The sequence below is a fragment of the Myotis daubentonii genome, chromosome 16 (assembly GCF_963259705.1).
Source record: "Myotis daubentonii chromosome 16, mMyoDau2.1, whole genome shotgun sequence".
Lineage (NCBI taxonomy): Eukaryota > Metazoa > Chordata > Mammalia > Chiroptera > Vespertilionidae > Myotis > Myotis daubentonii.
This window is the reverse complement of record NC_081855.1, coordinates 33,916,285-33,938,300: the sequence shown is the minus strand read 5'-3', so window position 1 is coordinate 33,938,300 and position 22,016 is coordinate 33,916,285. Positions and strand designations below refer to the sequence as shown.

At 46.4% G+C, this 22,016-nt stretch overlaps 1 protein-coding gene across 6 annotated transcripts in view; it reads right to left on the bottom strand.

Annotated features, from left to right (window-relative positions):
• Positions 1 to 1,896: 1,896 nt before the first annotated feature.
• HNF1B (HNF1 homeobox B) overlaps positions 1,897 to 22,016 on the bottom strand; it is a 53,606-nt gene continuing 33,486 nt past the window's right edge. For 2 of the 6 annotated variants that reach the window (XM_059669664.1, XM_059669666.1), the window contains exons 6-9: positions 18,978 to 19,113; positions 14,904 to 15,098; positions 12,545 to 12,663; positions 2,682 to 2,850 (exon numbers count right to left, since the gene is read on the bottom strand). In XM_059669664.1, coding sequence (XP_059525647.1) covers positions 2,830 to 2,850; positions 12,545 to 12,663; positions 14,904 to 15,098; positions 18,978 to 19,113 — 471 coding nt within the window. In that variant the 3' untranslated portion in view covers positions 2,682 to 2,829. Of the gene's footprint in view, positions 2,851 to 12,544; positions 12,664 to 14,903; positions 15,099 to 18,977; positions 19,114 to 22,016 lie in introns of all 6 variants that reach the window. The other 4 variants (XM_059669665.1, XM_059669667.1, XM_059669668.1 and 1 more) reach the window with 3 other exon arrangements.

Sequence of the window (22,016 nt, the reverse complement as noted above, 5' to 3'; positions counted from 1 at the left end):
TAGTGATTACGTATAACTTATGAAGTGACTCCCCTGGTAAGTTCAGTGTCCGGCTAGCCAGCCCCATACATAGTTATTACATTATTGACATATTCCCTACGCCGTACTTTACATCTTCATGATTATTTTGTAACTACCAATTTGTACTTCTTAATCCCTTCACCTTTTCACCTATCCCTCCAAGCCCCCTTGCATCTGGCAACCGACAGTTTGTTCTTTGTTTCTATGAGTCTGTTTCTATTTTATTTTGTTCTTTAGATTCCACATATAAGTGAAACCAGATGGTATTTTTCTTTTCCTGTCTGACTTATTTCACTTGGCACAATATACTCTAGGTTCATCCACGTTGTTGCAAATGGTAAGATTTCATTCTTTTTAGGGCTGAATCATATTCCGTTGTATATATGTACCACAGCTTTATACAATCATCTATTGATGGACATTTAGGTTGCTTCCATATCTTGACTATTGTGAATAACATTACTATGAATATGGGCGTGCATGTATCTTTTCAATTTAGTGCTTTGGGTTTCTTCAGGTAAATGCCCAGAAATGGAATTGCTGGGTCATCAGGTGGTTCTATTTTTAATTTTTAAAGGAAACTCCATACTGTTTTTCGTAGTGGCTGCAACAATTGGTCCCTGTTTGATGAGAAGGAAGGTGCTAACCTTCTTGGGAGCTTTCAGTTGATAGGGTCATTTTCTACATGCCTTTGTTTATATAGGATTTGGTCCCTAAAGACCTTCCCAACCCACCCATCCTCCCTCCCACCTCTACCTCTGCCTAGATGACCTCTTGGATGAATATAACTTTCTGAATTCTCAAAGCCATCACAACAATGCAAGATCTAACATCTATCAAAGCCGATACTTGCTACTCCAGAAACAACATGAGTCCAGAAATAGGGCCTCAATTGAGACTGGTGATTGAGGCTTATGTTCCCTTCCTCTTCCTGGGACTCACAGGCCATCTCAACTAGTGACAGGGGATCTTGGCCTCTCTTGACACATGGTGCTTGGTCTTGGCCTCGGCCATCTCAACCCAACCATGAGTTTGCTCTGGACTACTTCAGCCCAAATTACCTTGTTTAGGGGAGCCAGGAACCAAAGAGGTCAGCATTTCCATATCCATTCGTCCCTGCCCCGGGCACATAGTAGGTACTCAGTAAATTTGTCTGGCTCACTGAGAATTGCATCTCCCACTAAATTGGAATTTTTAAAAACCTGTTGCTTGGGGCCTTGCTTACATGCTGACTAGGACATTTTCCATTTTAAAGCAAGAAACCACAAGAAGTGAGAAATGCTGGTAGATCTATGCTGTACACAAGAGGAGACAGCCAAGAGAACAGGTCCATTATCCTTCTTCCTGAGTCAACGCTGGATTATTTATGGCAAAGTCCCTGCTGGCAGAGTGTCCAGGCCTTTAGCTTTTCCCCTTTTGGACTATTTGTTTCCATTAGCATCTCTACTAGGGAGGGAAACCGGGCAGAAGGCGACACCCACCGGTGCCCTCTCCTAGTGATTGACAGCCCTACAGAAGGGAGGAAAAGCTGGAATTAATGTTTAAGCTGTGGCTGAAAAAGTGGCTCACAGGGTTTCCATCTGTTCCTATGACCACAGTCACCAAGAATAGGCTCTACCACTTTACTCCTGTGAATTGCAGAGAAGAAAATGGTGTTCTCTCCTGCTCTTGCTAGATTCCCTCTGATGGATTTGTGGAGTCTGGCTGGGAGAATGAACTCTTCTTACCTTAGCAGTAAAGGCAGTGCAAAGACATGGGGACGTGCAGCAGGGAGCACAGTGGAGTAAGTGGAAAATTCCAAGGCGGCGAGGCCAGGGGTCCTCCGTAGAATGGCGGCAGGGGAAGTGTCAGAGACAGAAATAAGAAACTCTGGGCAGTGATAAAATAGTTTTAATGGGAGGCTTTCTGAAAGGACAACTTTTTCTTATGCTATCAAACAGCCAGTTTCCCTGCCTTGGGGTTTCTTGGGGGTGCACTGGCTGAACCCTTAGCCCCACCAGACGCTAGGACGTTACTCTGACACTATGTTCGGCCCCCTCCAGGGATCCAGAGGTGTGTCTTAACATCAGGAGGCTGGAGTTAGCGGGCAGTCAGTCCAAAATACACAGTGTCCCTGTGCGTGTACAGGCATGAGAGAGGGGCAAAGGCTGCACTTCCGATGTAGGGTATTTCTCCATATGGGAAGGAAAAGGGGGGAAATCACTTTGAAAAATTCAACTCTGACCTTTACAAAGAAAACTAATAGATACTTTAGTATTATATACACGGCAGAGGGGCAAGGAAGTGCAGGGGAAATTGCACTTAATTACAGTAGTTTATAGTTTACACCCATTGGACAAATTTACTTCTTTAAAAGAAATCTCAGGATCAGTTGGGATGGGGTGGGGGAGGGAGTGCTGATATTTACAGTGTGTTTGGCTCAGTTCAATATAGCACGTGTCCTCCTCTCCTCATTTCAGTAACAGATTCAAGTTTTCACATCAGTTTGTTCGATGAAGGAGCATAATGTAGACACTACGGCTTTCTCTCTTCCTCTTCCGTGGTTTCTTCTCCCACCTCTGGGTCGGACGGGAGGACTTGACATCTTGGGAGAGGCATCATGACAATACTGCATGGAAGGGAAGCTGGGCTTCGGGCTGCGCCTCCTGCGAACGGATTGTCCGAGGTACCGGCAGGATGTCAGGTAAGCAGGGACCTCTTGCAGGTGCTTGTCAGGCCACTGGGCTTTTCCATGACAGCTGCCCAGAGAGTGATGGTGTGGAAAATAGGATCCTTGTTGCTGTGCACAAAGTAAGTGATGTGTGGATATCACCAGGCTTGGAGAGGACACTGCAGAGAGAAAGGACAGAGAGCTCAGCTGTGTGCAATTGGCAGGGACATGGGCCATTAGTTTGGCTTCTGTAGGGGAGTTGAGACCCAACTCGGCAGGCAAAGAGCTGGGAGTGGAGGGCTGAGGACGGAGTGTCTGCTCAGTTCTGGGGTGCTGGTCCTGAAGCACATTTCCTTTAGCAAAACCTGCCAGCCGGCTTTCCCGGCCACTTCAGAAGAGAGAAGTGAATTGCTGCAGACCTTGCAATAGTCGCAACTTGCTGACCTTTATCCTGAGCTGGGGCTCCTCTTTCTGTGAGAGCGGTGTTTATAAAGAGCTCAGTGTGGTTGCAACAGCAGCTGGATGGGCAGCTCTTGCCTCTCATTGAAGTGAGACCTCCAAGAGCAGGGCCCCTGAGAACACTGGTTCCCAAACATGAATATGAGGGCCAGAGATCCTGTTAAAATGGAGATTCTGACTCAGTGGGCCTAAGAACCTGCATTTCTAATCAGCTCCCAGGTTGTGCTGTGCTGCTGATCTATTTTGAGCAACAAGGTCATAAAGCGCATGAGAAAAACAGCACTTACTCCGGTGATTTATCAGGGAAGGAGCGTGGGAAACTACAAAGTGCTCTCTAAGGCTCATTACTACGAGGGCAAGAAACTTGGAGAGTTGGGAAAGAAACCCAAGGGCTGAAGGCTTCTGATGCCAGGCTTCCGGTGGGCTGGGGCGGTGGGGAGAGATCCCAGAACGGACAGGGAAAGCCTGCGAGGGGAGCCACACCCCCACCACCGGGCAGGCTCCTTTCCAGAGCCCCGGGCCTCATTCATTTCAACTGTCGTGGAACATCATTCCTCTCCTTTCCCTTCCAAGGAGTCCTTTTTCTGTTTCCCTCTGTCTCCTCCTTCCCTTTCACTTGTGTTGGCATCTCAGGGGAAGGTTCTGCCTTTTGGCTTATTCTCTCAAGACTCCCCCTCAATCACACACACATGCACCTACCACGACCAGTACAGGCCTCCTATCTATCCCATTATCATTTCATTAATCAGTACTTCCAACCATAACCTTAAATGAGGTTGCTGTTATGTCCATTTTACAGATTAGGAAAGCAGGACTCAAGGAGAGTCGGTGAATTATCCCAGATTTCACAATTATGAGGGACTGGAGCCAGATTCGAACCCATTCTGGGGTTTGAACCCACGTGTTCTTTCTATGACGTGCTGAGGTAAGGAGCCTTCGACTAGCTTTGAGCCCTTGTGCCTCTCTGTGCCTCAGTTTCTTCACCTATAAAGCGGAGGCTGCTGAGGGATTAGATGAGCTGATATGCAGGAAGTACTCAGACTGGTGCTCGGTGTAACTGTCCTCATTAAGACTGCTGTACGGGGTGCCTCAGCCCATGCTGCTCTGCGTGCCCTTCAGAGCGGGACGGAGCTGTACATTCGTGTGACAAGGCAGGTTTCTGACCCTTTTACATTCTTGAGGCCCTGCTCAGGGTCCTCTGATGCCCTTTGCCTGCTCTTCCTCCCGCCACCCACCCCCACTCTCGAGTCTCTTTACTTCCCACTATCAGCCTCTTTCCAATTTTCAGATTTCAGGTGGAGGAGAGAGAAAATGGCTTGTGACCTTGCGGGTTTCAATAGAAGAGCAAACAAGAGGGCAGATAAGGAGACGCCAGCGAGATTCTATGACCTGTCATTAGGGATGGGCTTTCCCAGCTATCAAATGTTTGCTCACATAATAAAATGGTGACAGGGCCCTAAATGTTGTCAAAGGAACTAGAGTTATTTGCCCCCTTCAGAGTCTAAACACAAACATCTGATAAGGGGGCTGCTGTGGCCCCTCAGAACCGAGGCCCAGCACACGCAGCCCCACGGGGGGCCTTGCCCACAGGACCTCTGAGTGACTACAGAGCCCTCCGTCTGAAAGGGGTGGTGTCTGGGGCGATTGTTCAGGATGTCCTCCTTCTAAGAGGATTTGTTAATAGTGATAGCTAGCATTTATCGAGGTCCTACTGTGTGCCGGGCACCAAGCTAAGTAAGGGCTTTGTACACATCATTGCACTGAGTTCTTACATCAGCCCTTTGAGGCAGGTAATTATCATTCATTCCTTTAGCACATGAGAGTGCCTTCTACATGCTTAGTTAGCACTTTTTTGGGCAAGGGGATGCAGCCCTGAACAAGACCCTGTTCATACCCTCGCCTCATTTTAGGGAGGGCTTTGAACAACAAACAAACAAGCAAATATATATATAAAACTTTAGATGCAGATAAATACTTTGTAGAAAAATAAGGATGGTAAGAGGGTAAGGTGACTTGAGGAAAAGAGAATAATTTAGGGAGGGAGATCAGGGGACTTCTTTGGGGTGGTGACATTTGAGCTGAATGAAATGAGGGAGCAAGCATGCAAAGGTGCACATGAAGGAGTGTTCCCGACAGAAGATAACACAAATGCAGAGGCCTGCAGCAGGACCACTTTGGCTCTGGTTCAGCTGAAGCTGAGGGAATGGGAGGAGGGGAAGGAGGTGAGAATGGTAGGGTCAGTGATGGGCTGATCACAAAGGGCTTGGAAGTTTTGGTTGCAATGTGAAGCCATTGGCAAGTTTTGACAGGGGATTAACATGATTGATTTCCTTTTTTAAAGAGATAATTCTGGCTGCTGTGTGCTGAACAGACCATTCCCACAATAGGGGGGCAAGAGTGAAAGTGGGAGTGAGAAGTTAGGAGCCACGGCAGGAGGTCAGTGAGAAACGGGGGGTAGGGGCTGGGCAGGGAGGGGTGCCTTAAACTGATGGGGTGGGAAGTAACCAGATTAAGGATGCATTTTGGAGTATCCCTAGAAGAACTTATTGATGGACTGAATGTAGGATGTGGAGAGAAGACTCAAGGAGACTCTCCAGCATCTCACTTGAACAACTGGTACCATTCTTGGAAATAGAGAAACCCAAGGAAGAAGCAATTTGGGTAAAGAGAAATACGGGCAAAAGGATGAGTTATTTTAGGCAGATTCAATTTGACAGGCTCGTCAGAGATATTAGACAAGCACATGTGTAGGCCAAAGTTGCATTGGGTTTGTGAATGGGCATTCAGGGGAGAGATCTGCACTGGAGACAGAGTTATAGAATCCATCAGTGTGTATACTTGATCCAAAGCCACTGGATTCATAGAGATCACCCAGGAGTGAACTAAGCAGAGAATGTAGCCTTGGGGCCCTCCAACAAGGGAATACTGGGAAGATGAGTTGCCTGCTAAGGAACTGTGGCGAGCCACACATGGGGAATGTCCCTAAATCAAGTGAAAAAAAGGAAGGAGTGATTGGCTGTGTCAGAGATAGAGACTGAAAGGTGACCACTGAGAAAGAAGATGGGCTACATATATACCATGGACTATTACTTAGCCATAAAAAAGAACAAAATCTTACCATGTGTGACAACATGGCATATGCTAAGTGAAATAAGTCAGAGAAAGACAAATATCATATGATTTCACTTGCATGTGAAATCACAGACTCTAAAGAACAAAGTAAATGAACAAACAAACAGAAACGCAGAGAAACAAACTGACAGTTATCAGAGGGGCAGGGGGTTGGAAGACTGTATGAAAACGGGGAAGGACTGGTAGTTACAAAATAATTATGGGGATGTAATGTACAGCACAGGGAATATAGTCAATAGTATTGTAATAATTATGTATGGGGCCAGGTGGGTACTAGATTTATCAGGGAACTCACTTTATAAATTCTAACCACTATGCTGTATACCTGAAACTAACATAAAATAGTACTGAATGACAGCTGTAATTGAAAAATAAATTAAAAAGGGACCATTGGATTTGGCAACATGGAGGTATCGGTGAGTTGGACAAGAGGTTTCAGTGGAATGTGAGTACAAAAGCCAGTCTGGAGTCTTCTCAAGAGAGAATTGGGAGTGAGGAAGTGGAGACAGTGAGTACAGATAACTCACTTCTATTACTAACTTAAGTTAGTTTAATTATAGCTTTATTAATTAAACTAAATTATCACAATTCCAATTTCACAGATGAGGGACCTGACGTCTAAAGAGATTCTAAGTAACTTGCGCAGAGTCTCACAACAGAAAAGCTGGTGCTCTTAACCACAAGGAAGATCATTCCTACCTTCTGAGTCCAGCAACACAGAAATAAATGCCCTTGGCCATCTAAAATCCTCCTTTCTGTGTATGAGAGGCTCTCAGGGTTGACATCCTGGGAAACCTAGTTTGCCCCAGCTGCCATAGAATGGGCATTTTGAGTCAAGCACTGAGCTAAGTGTTTTACAATACTTATTGCATTTAGTTATTTCAATGATCCCACAAAAGAGGAATCATTATCTTCATATACAGGTAAGGAAACTGAAGCTCAGAGAGGCTAAGACTTTTCCCTGAGGTCACACAGGCAGAAAGTGGTTGAGTCTTGAGCCTGGGTCTACCTAACTCCCAAGTCAGTGCTCTTAAAAAAAAAAAATACACATACACACACAAACACACACACACACACACACACACACACACATATATATATATACATATATATGTGATATATTTGTATATATATACTGATTTCAGAGAGAAAGGGAGAGGGAGAGAGATATAGAAACATCAATGGTGAAAGAGAATCATCGATTGCCTCCTGCATGCCCCACACTGGGAATCAAGCCCACAACCCGGGCATATGACCACAACTAGGAATTGAACCATGACCTTCTGGTTCATAGGCTGATGCTCAACCACTGAGCCACACTGGGCAGGCCCCAAGTCAGTACTCTTAAACTTCAGACCGTACTGCCTCCCCTCCAGTGGAGAAGATTGGCTGGGTGGGGAACAGTTGCAGGGGATTTATGATGAGACTTCCACCTCCTTCTTGTCAGCACCCGTGGCCAGTGACCTCTCTATAAACTAGGAAGTGGAGCAGTGGGTAGAGAAGTTGTGGAAACAGGAGTCAGCTCACAGCCTGCCCACACTTGTTCTAACCGAGGTCGGTGCTTGCTGTGGTCTTGTTTCCAGACTGGCAGGGCACTGTTTTGCAGGAGCTCAGGCACAGACTCAGTCAGACAATAACTCGCCAGCACCCAAGGGTTGAGGACGAGAGGGCAGCACAGCTCTGGGAAGCACAGGTGGCAGAAGCTGCAGAAGGATTCCCAATGACAAAGTTCTAGCCTGAAGTTCCTGAAGCATGATCCATAAGGCCCCAGGGCATGTCTATCTTGACAAGAAGAAATACTGGGATGGGACAGATACAAGTTCAAATTCTAGCGTTAGCCTTATATGCCTGCATAATCGGGTCATTTTTATGGGTACTTAGAAATGGATATTGGAAGGGGAGTGTTGTTAAATGGATCTGGAGTGAGAAGACCAAAATCTGGAAGTTCAGCTCCAGATTTATCATCTGTGTGAACTTGGCCAGATCCCACCCCATCTTTGAACCTCAGATTTTTTTAAAAAAAAATATATTTTATTGATTTTGTACAGAGAGGAAGGGAGAGGGATAGAGAGCCAGAAACATCAATGAGAGAGAAACATTGATCAGCTGCCTCCTGCACGCCCCCCACTGGGGATGTGCCCGCAACCAAGGCACATGCCCTTGACCGGAATCGAACCCGGGACCCTTGAGTCCGCAGGCCGACGCTCTATCCACTGAGCCAAACCGGTTCTGGCTGAACCTCAGATTTTTGCTCTGTAAACCAGGCAAAAAAATATCTACCTTGCAGAATGGTTGGGAGTGTTACTCAGGAAAGGTAAGATGAAAAAGCACCTGGCGTGCTGCTAGAAATACTAGGTTTGAGTTCATTCACTCTTTCATTCATATTTACTGAATATCTACGATGGCCCAAGCATTTAGCTAAGCACAAAGGGCTTGGGTGCTTTGAGAGGCCCCTGAACTATTTGTATTTTCCTGGGAGGTAGGTGAGGAGGCGTCTAGGTGTCAGCTGAAGAATGAGAAGCAGGGATCTGGAGTTTGGGTCCAAAAGGTGAGACGGGCTGAGAGATGGTCCTAATCCTGGGAAATGTGATTGTCAGAACCAACCTTGACCACGCATAGACCAAGAAATGAGTTCAATATTTAAAGAGTGGATGGAAGGTGTCTCCTAAAGATAACAGAAAGGAGATGGAACAGGGAGGGACTATATCCCACTCTCTTAGGCACTTCTTTGTTTGTTTTATAAAGATAATGTTTTAAATATATTTTTATTAATTTCAGAGAGGAAAGGAGAGAGGGAGAGAGAGAGAAAGACAGAGAGAGAGAGAGAGAGAGAGAGAGAGAGAGAGAGAGAGAGAATGAAAGAGAATCAATGATCAGCTGCCTCCTGCACGCCCCCTACTAGGAATCAAGCCCACAACCCGGGCATGTGCCCTTGATCAGAATCGAATCCAGGACCCTTCAGTCCGCAGGCCGATGCTCTATCCACCTAGCCAAATCAGCAGATTTGGGTGGGAGGGTTTGACAGTTCTGTGAGATGGGGTGGGATTTCCCCATAAGAGATGAAGAAACTATTTCACAGCAGTGAGTTAACTGCCCATGGTCATGTAGCCAGGGGTAGTAGAAGGAGCTGGGGTCAGCCTGGGTCTGTTGCCTTTTCCTAGCACTTTAGGGTGCCTCTGAAGTAGCATTGCTCTGGCTGTGTTCCTATGACTTGATTACTGAGGTGCACACTAATGGCCCTGTTCGATATGTAGGTCAGCATCTGAAAGATTCTGGAAACCCTGCCTTGTGGTATTTAACTGTTTAGGCCAGAGGTCCTCAAACTTTTTAAACAGGGGGCCAGTTCACTGTCACTCAGACATTCCACACATGCGCACTGTGGGCCCGGGACGAGTTGGCTGCTAAGCAGGACAGGCAGCGGTGGCAAAAACACCCAGTAGGCCGGATAAATGTTTTCGGCGGGCCGCATGTGGCCCGCGGGCCGTAGTTTGAGAACCCCTGGTTTAGGCCAATCATTCTCCCAACATATTTGACCAAGGAATCCTCCTCTCCTCATTCTATGTGCCCCTGATTCTTAACAATGGTCTTGAAACCCCTTTCAGAAAATACTTGAAAACAAACAAAACAAGCAGATGTGCCACTAGGTCTCTTTTGGAATTCACTTTGACTCTCTGCCTTTAGAACAGAGTTTGTACAAATTTTCTTCACCCTGAGTTCCTTTACACTCATCCCACTTCATTCTGCTTTCTCCATTCCCTCTTCTTCATTTTGTAGGAAACGGTTGAAATATAATAGCTAAATGCTTGGGCTGTAGTAGATATTCAGCTAAATATGAATGAATGAATGAATGAATGAATGAATGAATTCAAAACTAGCATTTCTACTTTTTACTGTTCTTCCTAATTGTTAAAGACCACGAGAGCAGAGATTACTGTGGGTATTTTAAAGATGGGTATTGGAAGGCAAGTGTTATTTGAGTGGAAAGAGTCCAGGACTGAGAATCAAAGACCAAAGAAAGTCTGGAGATCCTGCTCTAGAATTGATCATCAGTGTGACCTCGGGCAGAACACTCTTCATCTCTGAGTCTTAGTTCATTTCTTTATATTTCTTAGGAGGTTTCAATAAAGAGAAAATGACAAGATGATTTTCATGAGAAGTACTATATAGTTTTATCCTTACTAAGTGTAATCATTATCCTCATCATCCTGAAAGTGAGTCTGTCATCAGACTCCTGAAATGTCTGGGGACTTGGAGATAACTTCATGGTAGTTCTAGAGGGACTTGCATACAGCGTCAAGGTTGGCTGGCCACTCTGTCCAGTGAAGGGGAGAAGCCATTTGGGGGCTGGTACAGCGTCTCAGGGAGCATCTTGAAGTATTTTGATTAAGAGACCATTTCCTGAATTCAGAAGACTTGTTTCAACAAGCAAGCATCAAAGTCAACTTGGGAAAGACAGAAATAATTAATCATAGTCCTGTCTAGGGCTGACCAAGCGGCAGATGGATTGATAAACCTTTCAAAGGGGAAGGTATTCCCAAGCGGGGCTGCTGCGCCTGGCTGCCCCCCTGATTGAGATTTGTGAGCACAGATAAATGTTTTCCCTGCTCAGTACAAAGAGTGGGAAATCGCAGAGTCGAAGGGCAAGGCAGTGTGTGGGGGGCTGTCCTTTCATCTTCCATCGGGTGAGAGAAGAGTAGTAAAGCAGGTCCCACACACCTCTCCCTTGTCCCCCAACTCCAGAGCCCGGCTGCATGCGTAGGTGGGGTGTGTGTGTGTGTGTGTGTGTACGCCCAAGACATGCCAGGCACTTAATCTGGGTGACCTCATTGAATCCCAGAACAAGTAGGTGTTACAATTTTAGTTTTAAAGATGAAAAAACAAAGGCTCAGGAAGGTCAAGACCACCAGCCAAGTGGTACAACCAGGAACAGAACCCTCCTGCTTTACAACACTGCAGACCCAGGAGGAGACGGGGCAAAGGGAAGAGCAGAGAACCCTGAGCCCATGAAAGAACCTGCTGGAAGCACATGGCAGTGGATAAGGTGTGATTCGCAGAGCTCAGATGGAAATAAAAATCATCAACAAGACCAAACCCTGCTGAGAGCCTCTGACATGAAGTTCAAGGTTGTCGTCTGCTTATCTAGTAATCAATAAAGGCTAAACAGTTCCCACGCGGCATGGAGCCCGGCCACTAAAAGGCCTATTGTATTATTCTGGAATTGTCATCTGTGTTCAGACTTCTTGTCCTGTTTTCTAGCTCTCAGTGCCCCATTACAGTCCAGGTGTCCAAGCTCAGCGACAAGCCTCACTGTTGGTTGTCTTTACTACCCCATCACCTCTATGAGGTCGTGGGAATTAGTCATCAACTGAAACAGTGACTAAACCTCTGGATCCCCCACTTTCAATGCAGCCGGAAGTTGATGCTAAGGTGTTTTTTTAATAAAACACCAAGTGAATGCAGGCCCCTGGACACAACAGGCTGTCTATTAGGGAGTCCGCATGGTTTGGTAGAATTGGGTCATTCTCTAGAGCAGTGGTTCTCAACCTGTGGGATGTGACCCCCTTTGGGGGTCGAACGACCCTTTCACAGGGGTCGCCTAAGACCATCAGAAAACATATATAATTACATATTGTTTTTGTGATTAATCACTATGCTTTAATTATGTTTAATTTGTAACAATGAAAATACATCCTGCATAGCAGATATTTACATTACGATTCAAAACAGTAGCAAAATTACAGTTATGAAGTAGCAACGAAAATAATGTTATGGTTGGGGGTCACCACAACATGAGGAACTGTATTAAAGGGTCGCGGCATTAGGAAGGTTGAGAACCACTGCTCTAGAGCTTACAGCATTCTAGGTCCCGTATGGGTCCTGGACTGGAGAAATCAGCCTCAGGATTCCTGACTTACTACTCACTTTCTCCATCAACTAATTTGTGGGCAATCCTGAGTTCTCCCTGGAAATACCTTTTCCATGGATCACTGGCAATCCACTGGGGAAAGAGTCAATCTCCATGACTAAAGGCTCTGTGGAATCCAGGCTCCAGTGACTTATCAAACTTCAGTCCGCATTTAGAGCTCTTGCTCAGGACACCAGGGGAACAATAAGCCTCTTTAGCTTGTGGCCCATCTTCTTTGCCCTGTGACTCAGCGATTCCTTTAGCAAGTAGCGGAGAACCTCAGAAGGACCAGCCTTGTGGCTGAGTCCAAACCTGCCACACTCTCCACACATCAATAATCTTAGTCATCCCCCCACCCCCTTTCCCAATGGCATTACCTGTTTACTAGAAGACATGTTGGTGAGCGTACTGATGCTGCTGGTATCTGTGACCACCATCGCAGATGGAAACCGGGAGGTGTGGGAATACTGGGGAGGTTCCTGCTTGTGTGTGTACACTGGAGAGAGAGAGAGAGAGAGAGAGAGAAGAGAGTGAAGACGAAATCAAGGTGCCGATCACTCAGGCGTATGCACATCCCACACTATCCTTAACCAAGTTCCTTAGCCTCTGTTTCCTACTGGTAGAATGGGAATGAGATCTGTTATAGGATTAGACGAGATCGTATTTAAAACACTTTGCACCCAATAAACAGCCTTGCAGTGCCTACTATGTAATGGTGGACGGCACTTCTGTGAGATGCCTGAGTGCCACCAAGGGACCCTTAGGCATATGTGGTACATCTGGGATTTTAAGTCAAAAAAGTTCTAAGTAGCTGGAAAACTGACAGAACTCAAGCACCAGGTTTCATGCTAGCAGTCAGAGATTAATTAAAAATTGTAATCAGACATGGGCATAACTGATATAATTCTGGGCTTTCCAGTTTGCACTAAATGCCTTCTGACATTGAGTCACACACGCAACAACACCTCTTATGACACTCCAGAAATATGAAGGATAGACAAAAGGAGACTAGAATCTAATAAAACCTCCAGGAACACATGGCTCCCTTTTTAGTACTTGTTCACCACGTCTGGAACCTTTTGGTTCACACTAGTTGTGACTCCGTAAGATTTATGTAAATTCTAGGCCACGTAGCCAACTAATGAAAGCATGTGGGTGTTTGGCCTTGAGGGAGGGACCTCTGAGTAGGGAACAGGGGTGAAGGTCACTGCCTGCTGCCTCGGCTTGCCCTCCCTGTGGAGGGAGGCTGGTTGTTTCCCGGGCTGGAGCCCCACAGGCGGTCTCCTCACAGTCAGCCAGGCCAGCTGAGCCTCAGCATTCATAGGTGACTGGTGATCACTCTCTGACTGTCCCACCCACCCAGGAAGCCACGGAGGAAGCCTGCCCAGGTGACGGGGCAGGGGCAAGTGGGGAGCATATTGCCAGGCCCTGAGAAGAAGGGAACTAGGGCACATGTGCTCCCAGACTCTGCTACAGGCTGTGGCAGATGTTTTCAAAGCCACAAAAATGTGATTGGAATGTGAGATGGTGCTTAGAAACCAGCTCCGCAGGCCTGAGGGGGGGAATAGAGCCCGGAGGATAGAAGGCCGAACTTGACTGTCTCCCTCAGATCCCTCAGATCCACAGCTCTGCCTGAGGCAGTCAGCGGAGAAACTAAAGTCCTCTTCCTTATTCCTGCCTCCTCCTACGACGGAGTCCCTTAATGAACAGTCACTTGTGTTTCTATAACTCTTGATGCTTACCAAACACAGTTCATAACCATTTTTATTGCCACAATCACTCTACACACATATCACTTCCATTTTACGGGTGAAGAAATTGAGGCTCAGAGTGGCTAAGTAACATACCGATGGCCATATAGCTGGTATGTCTCAGAGCCAAGATTTAAATCTAGGTCTGTCTGACTCCAAGACCACCACTCGATTCCAGAGACTTCTCTGATGTTCCTGTGGGGTCACGCCTGAAGCAGGGAAGCCATCCTTTCCATGATTTCTCCCCAAATTAGCAAGCCAGGGGCTATACGCTAATCTGACCAGAGGACGGGGGGCCCAAGGCTCAGGATAGGGGTGGGGAGAGCTATAGGGGCTGGAAGTAGGTAGAAAATGAGTGGTTGAAAGGTAGACTTAGGGTAGGTGTAGAAATTGGAGATGGGAAATAGCCAGGAGGTGGGGGTAGGGGGCAGGGCGGGGTAGACACACTAACATTCCTGGTCCAGGAAGGCATACAGGCGGTATTTTCCACCTCTACTCATGGTTTGTGATGCTTGGAGTGCAAACTGGAAGGCATGGCGACTCTAGGAGATTCTTCAATTCCAGGGAAGGCAAATAGGATGCAAATTATATGCCAACTATAATCATTTGGGAATGGCTGCTTGGATTTCTAGGTTGAAAAGGCTAACTTGGAGCTCATTGGGAAAGGTGCTGAGGTTGACTGGTGGGTGCCAGAGTGGGAAACCGGGGGCACGTGTTCCACACCATCCCTGCTCTCTATCTCCAACTCCCTCACAGGCTTCAACTGGCCTCTTCAGACCCTCCCCGGGGCTCTTAAGGGTAGAGTAGAGGAATCGAAAAGGCACAGCACCACACAAGGGTTATGCTTCAAAAACTGTCTTGGTTGATCACAGGTAGGACAAAGGGAGCAAACCGACAAACTTCAGAGAAGGTTCAGAGCCAGAGAGGGAAGGGGTTGGCTGCTGAGGGCCCTCTGTGTTCCTCCCCAACCCTCCCGGGTCCTTACTGTGTGAGTTCTGCAGCTGAGTCACAGCCGCCATGAAGGGCTGCTGGGCCATGTGGCTGCCTGGGCTCTGCTGCATGAGGGGCTGCTGGTGAGGGCTGTGCAGCTGCTGGGAGAACTGCACCGGCTGCAGGGCTGCCAGGCTGCCGGCCACACTGTTGATGACGGGGACGCTCTGTGCTTGGGAGGTGTTGAGACCTGTGGGAGGAAAGAGGGAAAGATCAGAGGTGGCTTCAGGGAAGAGGAGAGGTAGATGGATGGCAAAGGCCATCCACTGAGCCCCTGCTATGTGTCAGGCACTGGACTCAGCTGGTGACACAGAGACTGCATAGGAAGCAGTTTTATAGGTCCATTTTCCAGACAACAACACTGAGGCTTAAAGAGATTAAGGGACTTGCTCAAACTCCACAGTGAGTTGTAGATGGAAATGGGCTTCACACAGATCTGACTGAGGCTGGAGCGTCTCCCAAAGTGATATGACCTCCCACACTTCCCTCCCTTGAGGTTGCCAGGGCCCTGGGAAAGCTGATCCTACTTGCTTACTCAATCCATGCCTGCCTCTGGGAGACTTTCCGCCCTGGTGATGCCCTCAGGGCAGAGTTAAAGGCAGCCACTCTGAAGAACAGGTTATTGCCCAGATCTGTCTGTCCAGCAGAGGGCAGGAGTGTGCAGGGACCCGCATTTTGGTGTACACACACACACCACCACCACCACCACCACCACCACCACCACCACCACCTCTGCAGTCCTGGGAGTCTGAAGACACTCATTTAGTAGCTTTGTGTCAAGACCCTGGGAGAGGCTAGGTGCTCATTCTCTTGTCTGTAGCAAAGAGGAGGGAAACCCCTGGAACTTAGCCAGTCTATGAAGTGGGCATATCTTATCTGGTAACACCAAGGCTTGTGGCATCACAAGGAGCAGGTACTGGGAGGAGGAAATAGTAAAGTGAAGGTTGGCGGTTGTAGTGGGTCTTGCCATTTTCCTGATGTGGGGGCATGAGAACCTCTGGGGTTCTGTACTGTTTATATCCTTGAGGCCTCTCTAGAACTGGGGTGGGCACTTCAAAGATTGGGTCCATGGTACCCACCTGCCATCTGTTCCCTGCACCAGACTCTGGGGAAGGCAGCTGAGATGTTTGGGAGTGGGGACAAGAGCATCAGAGGAAAGACACCCAACCTCTTTCCTAGACCTGCCAATGTTCCTTTGACCTTGCCTTCTGGGAAGTGGGAGGAAGGGGAAGGGGAGAATAAAATGAAGAAGGAAATCCAGGAAAAGGTCTCTTTTAGTAAATGAGGATGGGACACCTAGAGAGCCTTTCCTGAAATGGATCGTTTCATAAGCAGGTCTGTGGGAAGTCCTCCATGGAGATAGCACGAAGACCTCAACAATTGCCTACTCAGAGCTTTAGCTGATACTGTTATCAGGAACATAAAAGGTGAGTGAAGGGCGGATAAGCCCCCTCCTGGCTCTCCTGGGTGGGGCCTGGGTGGGGTCTTCAGATCATCCTCAGAATAGCACTATCTCCAGTTCCCCACAGGGGCTCAGTGTCTCCCCAAGCCAATGTCTCACCTGATATCCTGGTATTCTGTTTCCCTCTCCTACTTTCCACTGATGGGCTCAGTCTCCTAAGAAGTCCCATAGATTTGCTGTTTCCCAAGAGCCCATTGTTGCTGCCTGTTGGGAAATCTCTGCCCAGAAAAGCAAATTATCCTGTGTAGAGTGGATGACATTTGAGGGCATGGTTCTGAAACCTGCCTGTGCTTTAGAATCATCTGGGTGAGCTTATGAAATAGACATTCCTAGGCCCCACCCAAGGCTTAATGAGCTAGAACCTTTAGAGGTGAGGCCCAAGGATCTCACTTTTAACGCAGTCTGTGACCCTGATGTGCCTCAATTCCAGGACTGAGAGCCCCTGATGTCATTCTAGCTCCCATGAAGTGTGACTCTTGGCCTTTTCATCTGTTTTCTGGGCACTAATTCCTGCTTAAGAAGCCTGGTGTCCAGGCCAGTAGATGAGTACAGGAGGAGGAATCGGCACTGCCAAGTAATTTGTTAATACATCTCCATGGCCTCAGTGGTCCCAAGGCAGGGCCCACATACCCAACAGGACATGAGCTGGCTAAAAGAGGGTGCTTGCAACTAATTCTTCATCCTGACACTCCACAGATAGGACTACTGTGTTTCAGCCATGTTTTCTGGCTCACCATTCTTCATGCTCCATTCCACTCCAAGTACACACACACACACACACACACACACACACACACACACACCCTATGGTCAATGTACACTCTGATGTTGCCATGCTGCGGTAGGAGATTAAGATTAACAATATTGTGAGAAGGGAGAGAAACCTGGGTGAAGAAAACCAGGAGGAACTAAATTGAAAAATATGGAGCAGCCACAGAGAAAATGTCAGTTCAGATAGTGCCCAAGAAAAGATATAACTGTGTGTGTCAGCCAAAGCTTGGCATGGGAAAAATGAAGGTAAGTAGGATGGTTTGTGTATCTTTTTGGCTGTAGAACCAAACAGGTGGGATCTCTTACCCATGGGCCTTTTAATCAAATCGTCTAGAAAGCAAGTGAGCTGGTTTCAGGTAGCCTATCTCACTCTCAATGGCATTAGTATGGTTACCGTATTTCTGGAGAGGGCCCAGTGAAAAGGCAGTAAGTGTAAACTAATTTATTATTTTTTAAGTCCTCTAAGGGCTTTCTCCATTCCCATTTCCCTCTGTAAAAATAAATGTGGAGCCCTAACTGGTTTGGCTCAATGGATACAGCGTCAATCTGCGGACTCAAGGGTCCCAGGTTCGATTCCAGTCAAGGGCATGTACCTTGGTTGCGGGCACATCCCCAGTGGGGAGTGTGCAGGAGGCAGCGGATCGATGTTTCTCTCTCATTGATGTTTCTAACTCTCTATCCCTCTCCCTTCCTCTCTGTAAAAAATCAATAAAATATATTTTTTAAAAAATGTAGAGTATACAAATTTCTGAGCAGCTAAGGATAAGGTGAGAGCCACACATACTCATTCAGACCGTCTGTGTGCCTCCTGTGGGCCTAGGCCTGTTCTGCCCTTAAAAAGCATATGAAGTCATTCTCTTCAGAAGCGACCCAAGTTGCTGTCCCGGCTAATGCTGGTTTCGGGAGAGTGGAGGGAAGGAGAGGATAAGGCAGGAGAGGTGGTCAACTTGGGTACTTGTCACAAGGGAGGCCATGAGTCCAATGGGGAAGTCCCAGAAAGAAAGATGAGCAATGTGCCACCCCTAGATCTCTCCTGAGACTTCTCAGGAATACTTTCCAGAGTCACAAGGATGACTTGGCCTGAGCTGTCATTATGCAGCTGAAAATACGCTGAACACTAATCGAGGTTAAAACTCCGAGAGAGGCATTCATGGATACAGCCTGCGTCAGCCCTCCCATGAGCCTTCTGGAGCTGGAAGGACCTGACCCATCTGCCCATCTTCAAGACATGGGCGTCAACAACCTATTTCTCCTTAAAGACCCAGAGATGCTATGACTATTTCCCATAGAGTTCCCTCTCACTGCATTTTCACGCTGGGCCAAAGAGGTCTCATCTGATCACACAAATTTCGTTTAGAAGGAGGCCCATCATGTCTTGCTCCATCTTCACTGACACAAACATTAGACAACCTCCTGGAGAACCTCCCACATACTTAGGGATAGAACGAACACTAGATAAAAGTATAAACTACAGTATTATACAGATTCATACCTTATAGACGATAAGTATGTCTATGCACACTGTCATTGATCAGCAACCCATTTTACAGATTAGGAAACGGAACCTCACAAAGATTCAATGATTGGAACCAGGATGCACAGCTGATAAGCTGTGACCAAGATTCAACTCCATCGCATATTTTTTTTTTCTTGTTTTAGGCTAAACAATCCAAATATCTTCAAGGAGAGAGATAAAAAACTAAACCAGGTGACTCAATCCTGCAAGTGGTGGGTGAGTTTGAAGGGGGTCTTCGTTAGTCCTTTCTTATCAGGTTGACTCACTTCCCATGCTACTTCTCTGTGCCCCCAAGTTTACTGATCAAGAACAAGGCTTACTTTGTGCAATGGCCATGACTCCAGAGAGGGGTGTCATGATGAGGTTTTGAGATTGCTGGGGGTTATGGTGGGACAGGCTGTGGATATTCGTCAAGGTGCTGACGGGGGGCAAACCACCTCCTGAGACCGAGATCTGCTGGAAAGAGAAAACAAGAGTAGCATAAGTGGAATTGAAACTGCAAAAAGCAGTGTCCAAAATGACACCACCCAGCAATTCCTTAGCACGACTAATTAATGGATGAATTCATTCAGTCACTCATTCACAGTTATAAAGCACCTACTGGCAGGTAGGAACTGTTCTAAGTGCTGAAGATAGAGCAGTAAATAAAATAGGCAACAATCCCTTCCCTTATGTGCTTCCATCTGTTGACTATCTTACAGTTACCAGCCTGCCTTACTGATTCTTCTGCTCATGGGTATTATATGATTGTCTCTTGCTCACTTTGGAAGTACCCTCTGTCCTGCTCTATGCCTTCTATATAATTGGTGCTAAAGACACATGATTGCTAAAAATAATAACCGAAGAAATGTCCTGGGATTCCCCAGAGAGAGCAGGTTGGGGACCAGGCAGGAGCTCAGGTAAGCTCTCACTGATTACAGGCTCTGCCAAGCACTGCTCATATATTAACTCACAAACCTCACCATAGTCCCATGAGGTAGAAAGTCCTGCCATTCCCATTTCACTGATGGAAAAACTGAGGCTCAGCATAGATATGCATATTGCTTAAGATTCAACAACTAGTAAATGGTACATCTGGCATGTAAGCTTGGGACTGTCAGACTCTAGAACTCAAGTTCTTACCTTTTATACAGAACTTTTCCCCACCCCTGTACCTATTACCAAGGGTTGGGGAAGATCAGGTATTATTGAGCTTCTCTACTTTTTCAAATCTCCACTGTGCATTAGAATTTTTTTTGTCAAGTAGCTGATATTGTAATGACAAAGCTACTAAATAAGCTGTGGGCCTCAGGTATGCCCGTTCTGTGTTACATCACATTCTAGTGACAGATTAGTAAGAAAAAACTGATGGCATTTATGTGTTTACTTCATACATGGCCACTCTGAATGTTTTTCTTGACAATTGATTCCTTTTATTTATTCCTAAAAGTGTCTTTTCCATTTTGATTTTCTTCATTTTTCCAGGTGTATAATGGTATCATAAGCATATAATGCTGATAGGGTCTCTTCTGTGCTAGTACTATTATGTGTACATGTCATACTGCGTTGGTTGGTATTAAATAATAACAGCTGTAATAGATGTGCTTGCTGTGATTCTGATGTTATCAGAAATGCTTCCAATTTTTCACCATTAATTATAAGGAACTATCAGTTACACACACACACACACACACACACACACACACTTTTTTTCATGACAAGCCAGTTTACTATTTACAGTTTTAACATAAGTTTTAAAATTATTAAGAAAGGACATCCCCCCTCTCATTCTGAATTAATCCAGACATTCTGGATGGCATCAGGAACCCTGAGAGGTGTTTTAGGGTTAGGATACACACATCAGATGTAGTCTAGTTTTTCTTCTATCTCTTGTTACCCAGAACTGCTCAGAGTATAGGTCTCCCACCAGCACCGAGGTAAGATACTATCTCCCTCCTCCCCTGCCCTTCTGATCAGCCCCATAGCTTCCAAGGTTAATTTGAAAAAGAAAGAAAGAAAAAACCAAACAGGTTTGTTTGTGTTTTCAAAATGAGCATCAAGAAGTGAGTTAGGGGTCATGTGACCAAGAAGGAATTCCAGCCACATCAAACAAGAGAAAACCAGCCTGTTCGCAGGACTTGTTTTTCAAAATGTCAGAGTCATTAAAAAAAAAAAAAGTCAGTAATGTGCCTTCAGACTTCCCTTGGGTAATGTAGTCCTTCAGAAAAAGTCAAAGTGGTGACGGTAATCTCTGCCAGTTCAGTGCTTGGGTTTAGTGGTGAAAGAGAAACGTGGGTGCCAATGATACAAACAACGTAAACGTGGATGGCTTTAGAGTTCATAAAGTGCTTTCACTGACTGTCCTCGATATATAATGACACCAAGAGGGAAGGCATTATGACGACTGCCCCTATGTTCCAGATTAAGAAATTGATCTTCAGCCCTGACCGGTTTGGCTCAGTGGATAGAGCATCGGCCTGCGGACTGAAGGGTCCCAGGTTTGATTCCGGTCAAGGGTGTGTACCTTGGTCACAGGCACATCCCCAGTGGGAGGTGTGCAGGAGGCAGCTGATCGATGTTTCTCTCTCATCAATGTTTCTAGCTCTCTATCCCTCTCCCTTCCTCTCTGTAAAAAATCAATGAAATACACGTTTTTAAAAAAGAAAGTGATCTTCAAAGAATTGAGAAACTAGTCTATGTCATTTGACTAGTAAGCGAGGAAGTCAGAATCCAAACCCCGTTTTGCTGGAGTTTAAATCCCACCCACTTACTATGTCTGGGTAACCTTGGTCAAATTCCTTCCCACTCTAAAATGTAACCATTATTTTCTTTCTTTCTTTTTTTAGAGTGGTAGGGAGGGGGAGAGACACAGAGAGAAGCATTGATGTGAGAGAGACACATTGACTGGTTGCCTCCCATGTGTACCCCGACCAGGGCTGGGATGAAGCCTGCAACCGTGGTACGTGCCCTTGACTGGAATCAAACCCGGGACCCTTCAGTCCTCAGGCCCACACTCTATCCACTGAGCCAAACCAGCTAGGGCGGCAACCATTATTTTTTATTTGCCTCCAGAACTGATGGAAGCCAGGGGGCTGCTGCGGATATCAGTCATGATCCTTACATGATAATTCAGAGAACGTGAATTAATGCTGCCAAGTGCAGTCCTTTCACTATGCTAACTGCTTTACCTGCCGACAACCTATGAGGTCGGCATTATTCTCCCTACTTTGCACACAAGGAAACTGAAGTTAGAGAAGGTAAGAAATGTGCCCAAGCGGTAGGGTTGGCATTGAAAGCAGCTACCTGACTCTGAGGCCTGAGCTTTTCACCATTAGGTCACACTGCTTTGAGGCCGCGAAAATATCCAGTACATGGTTGAA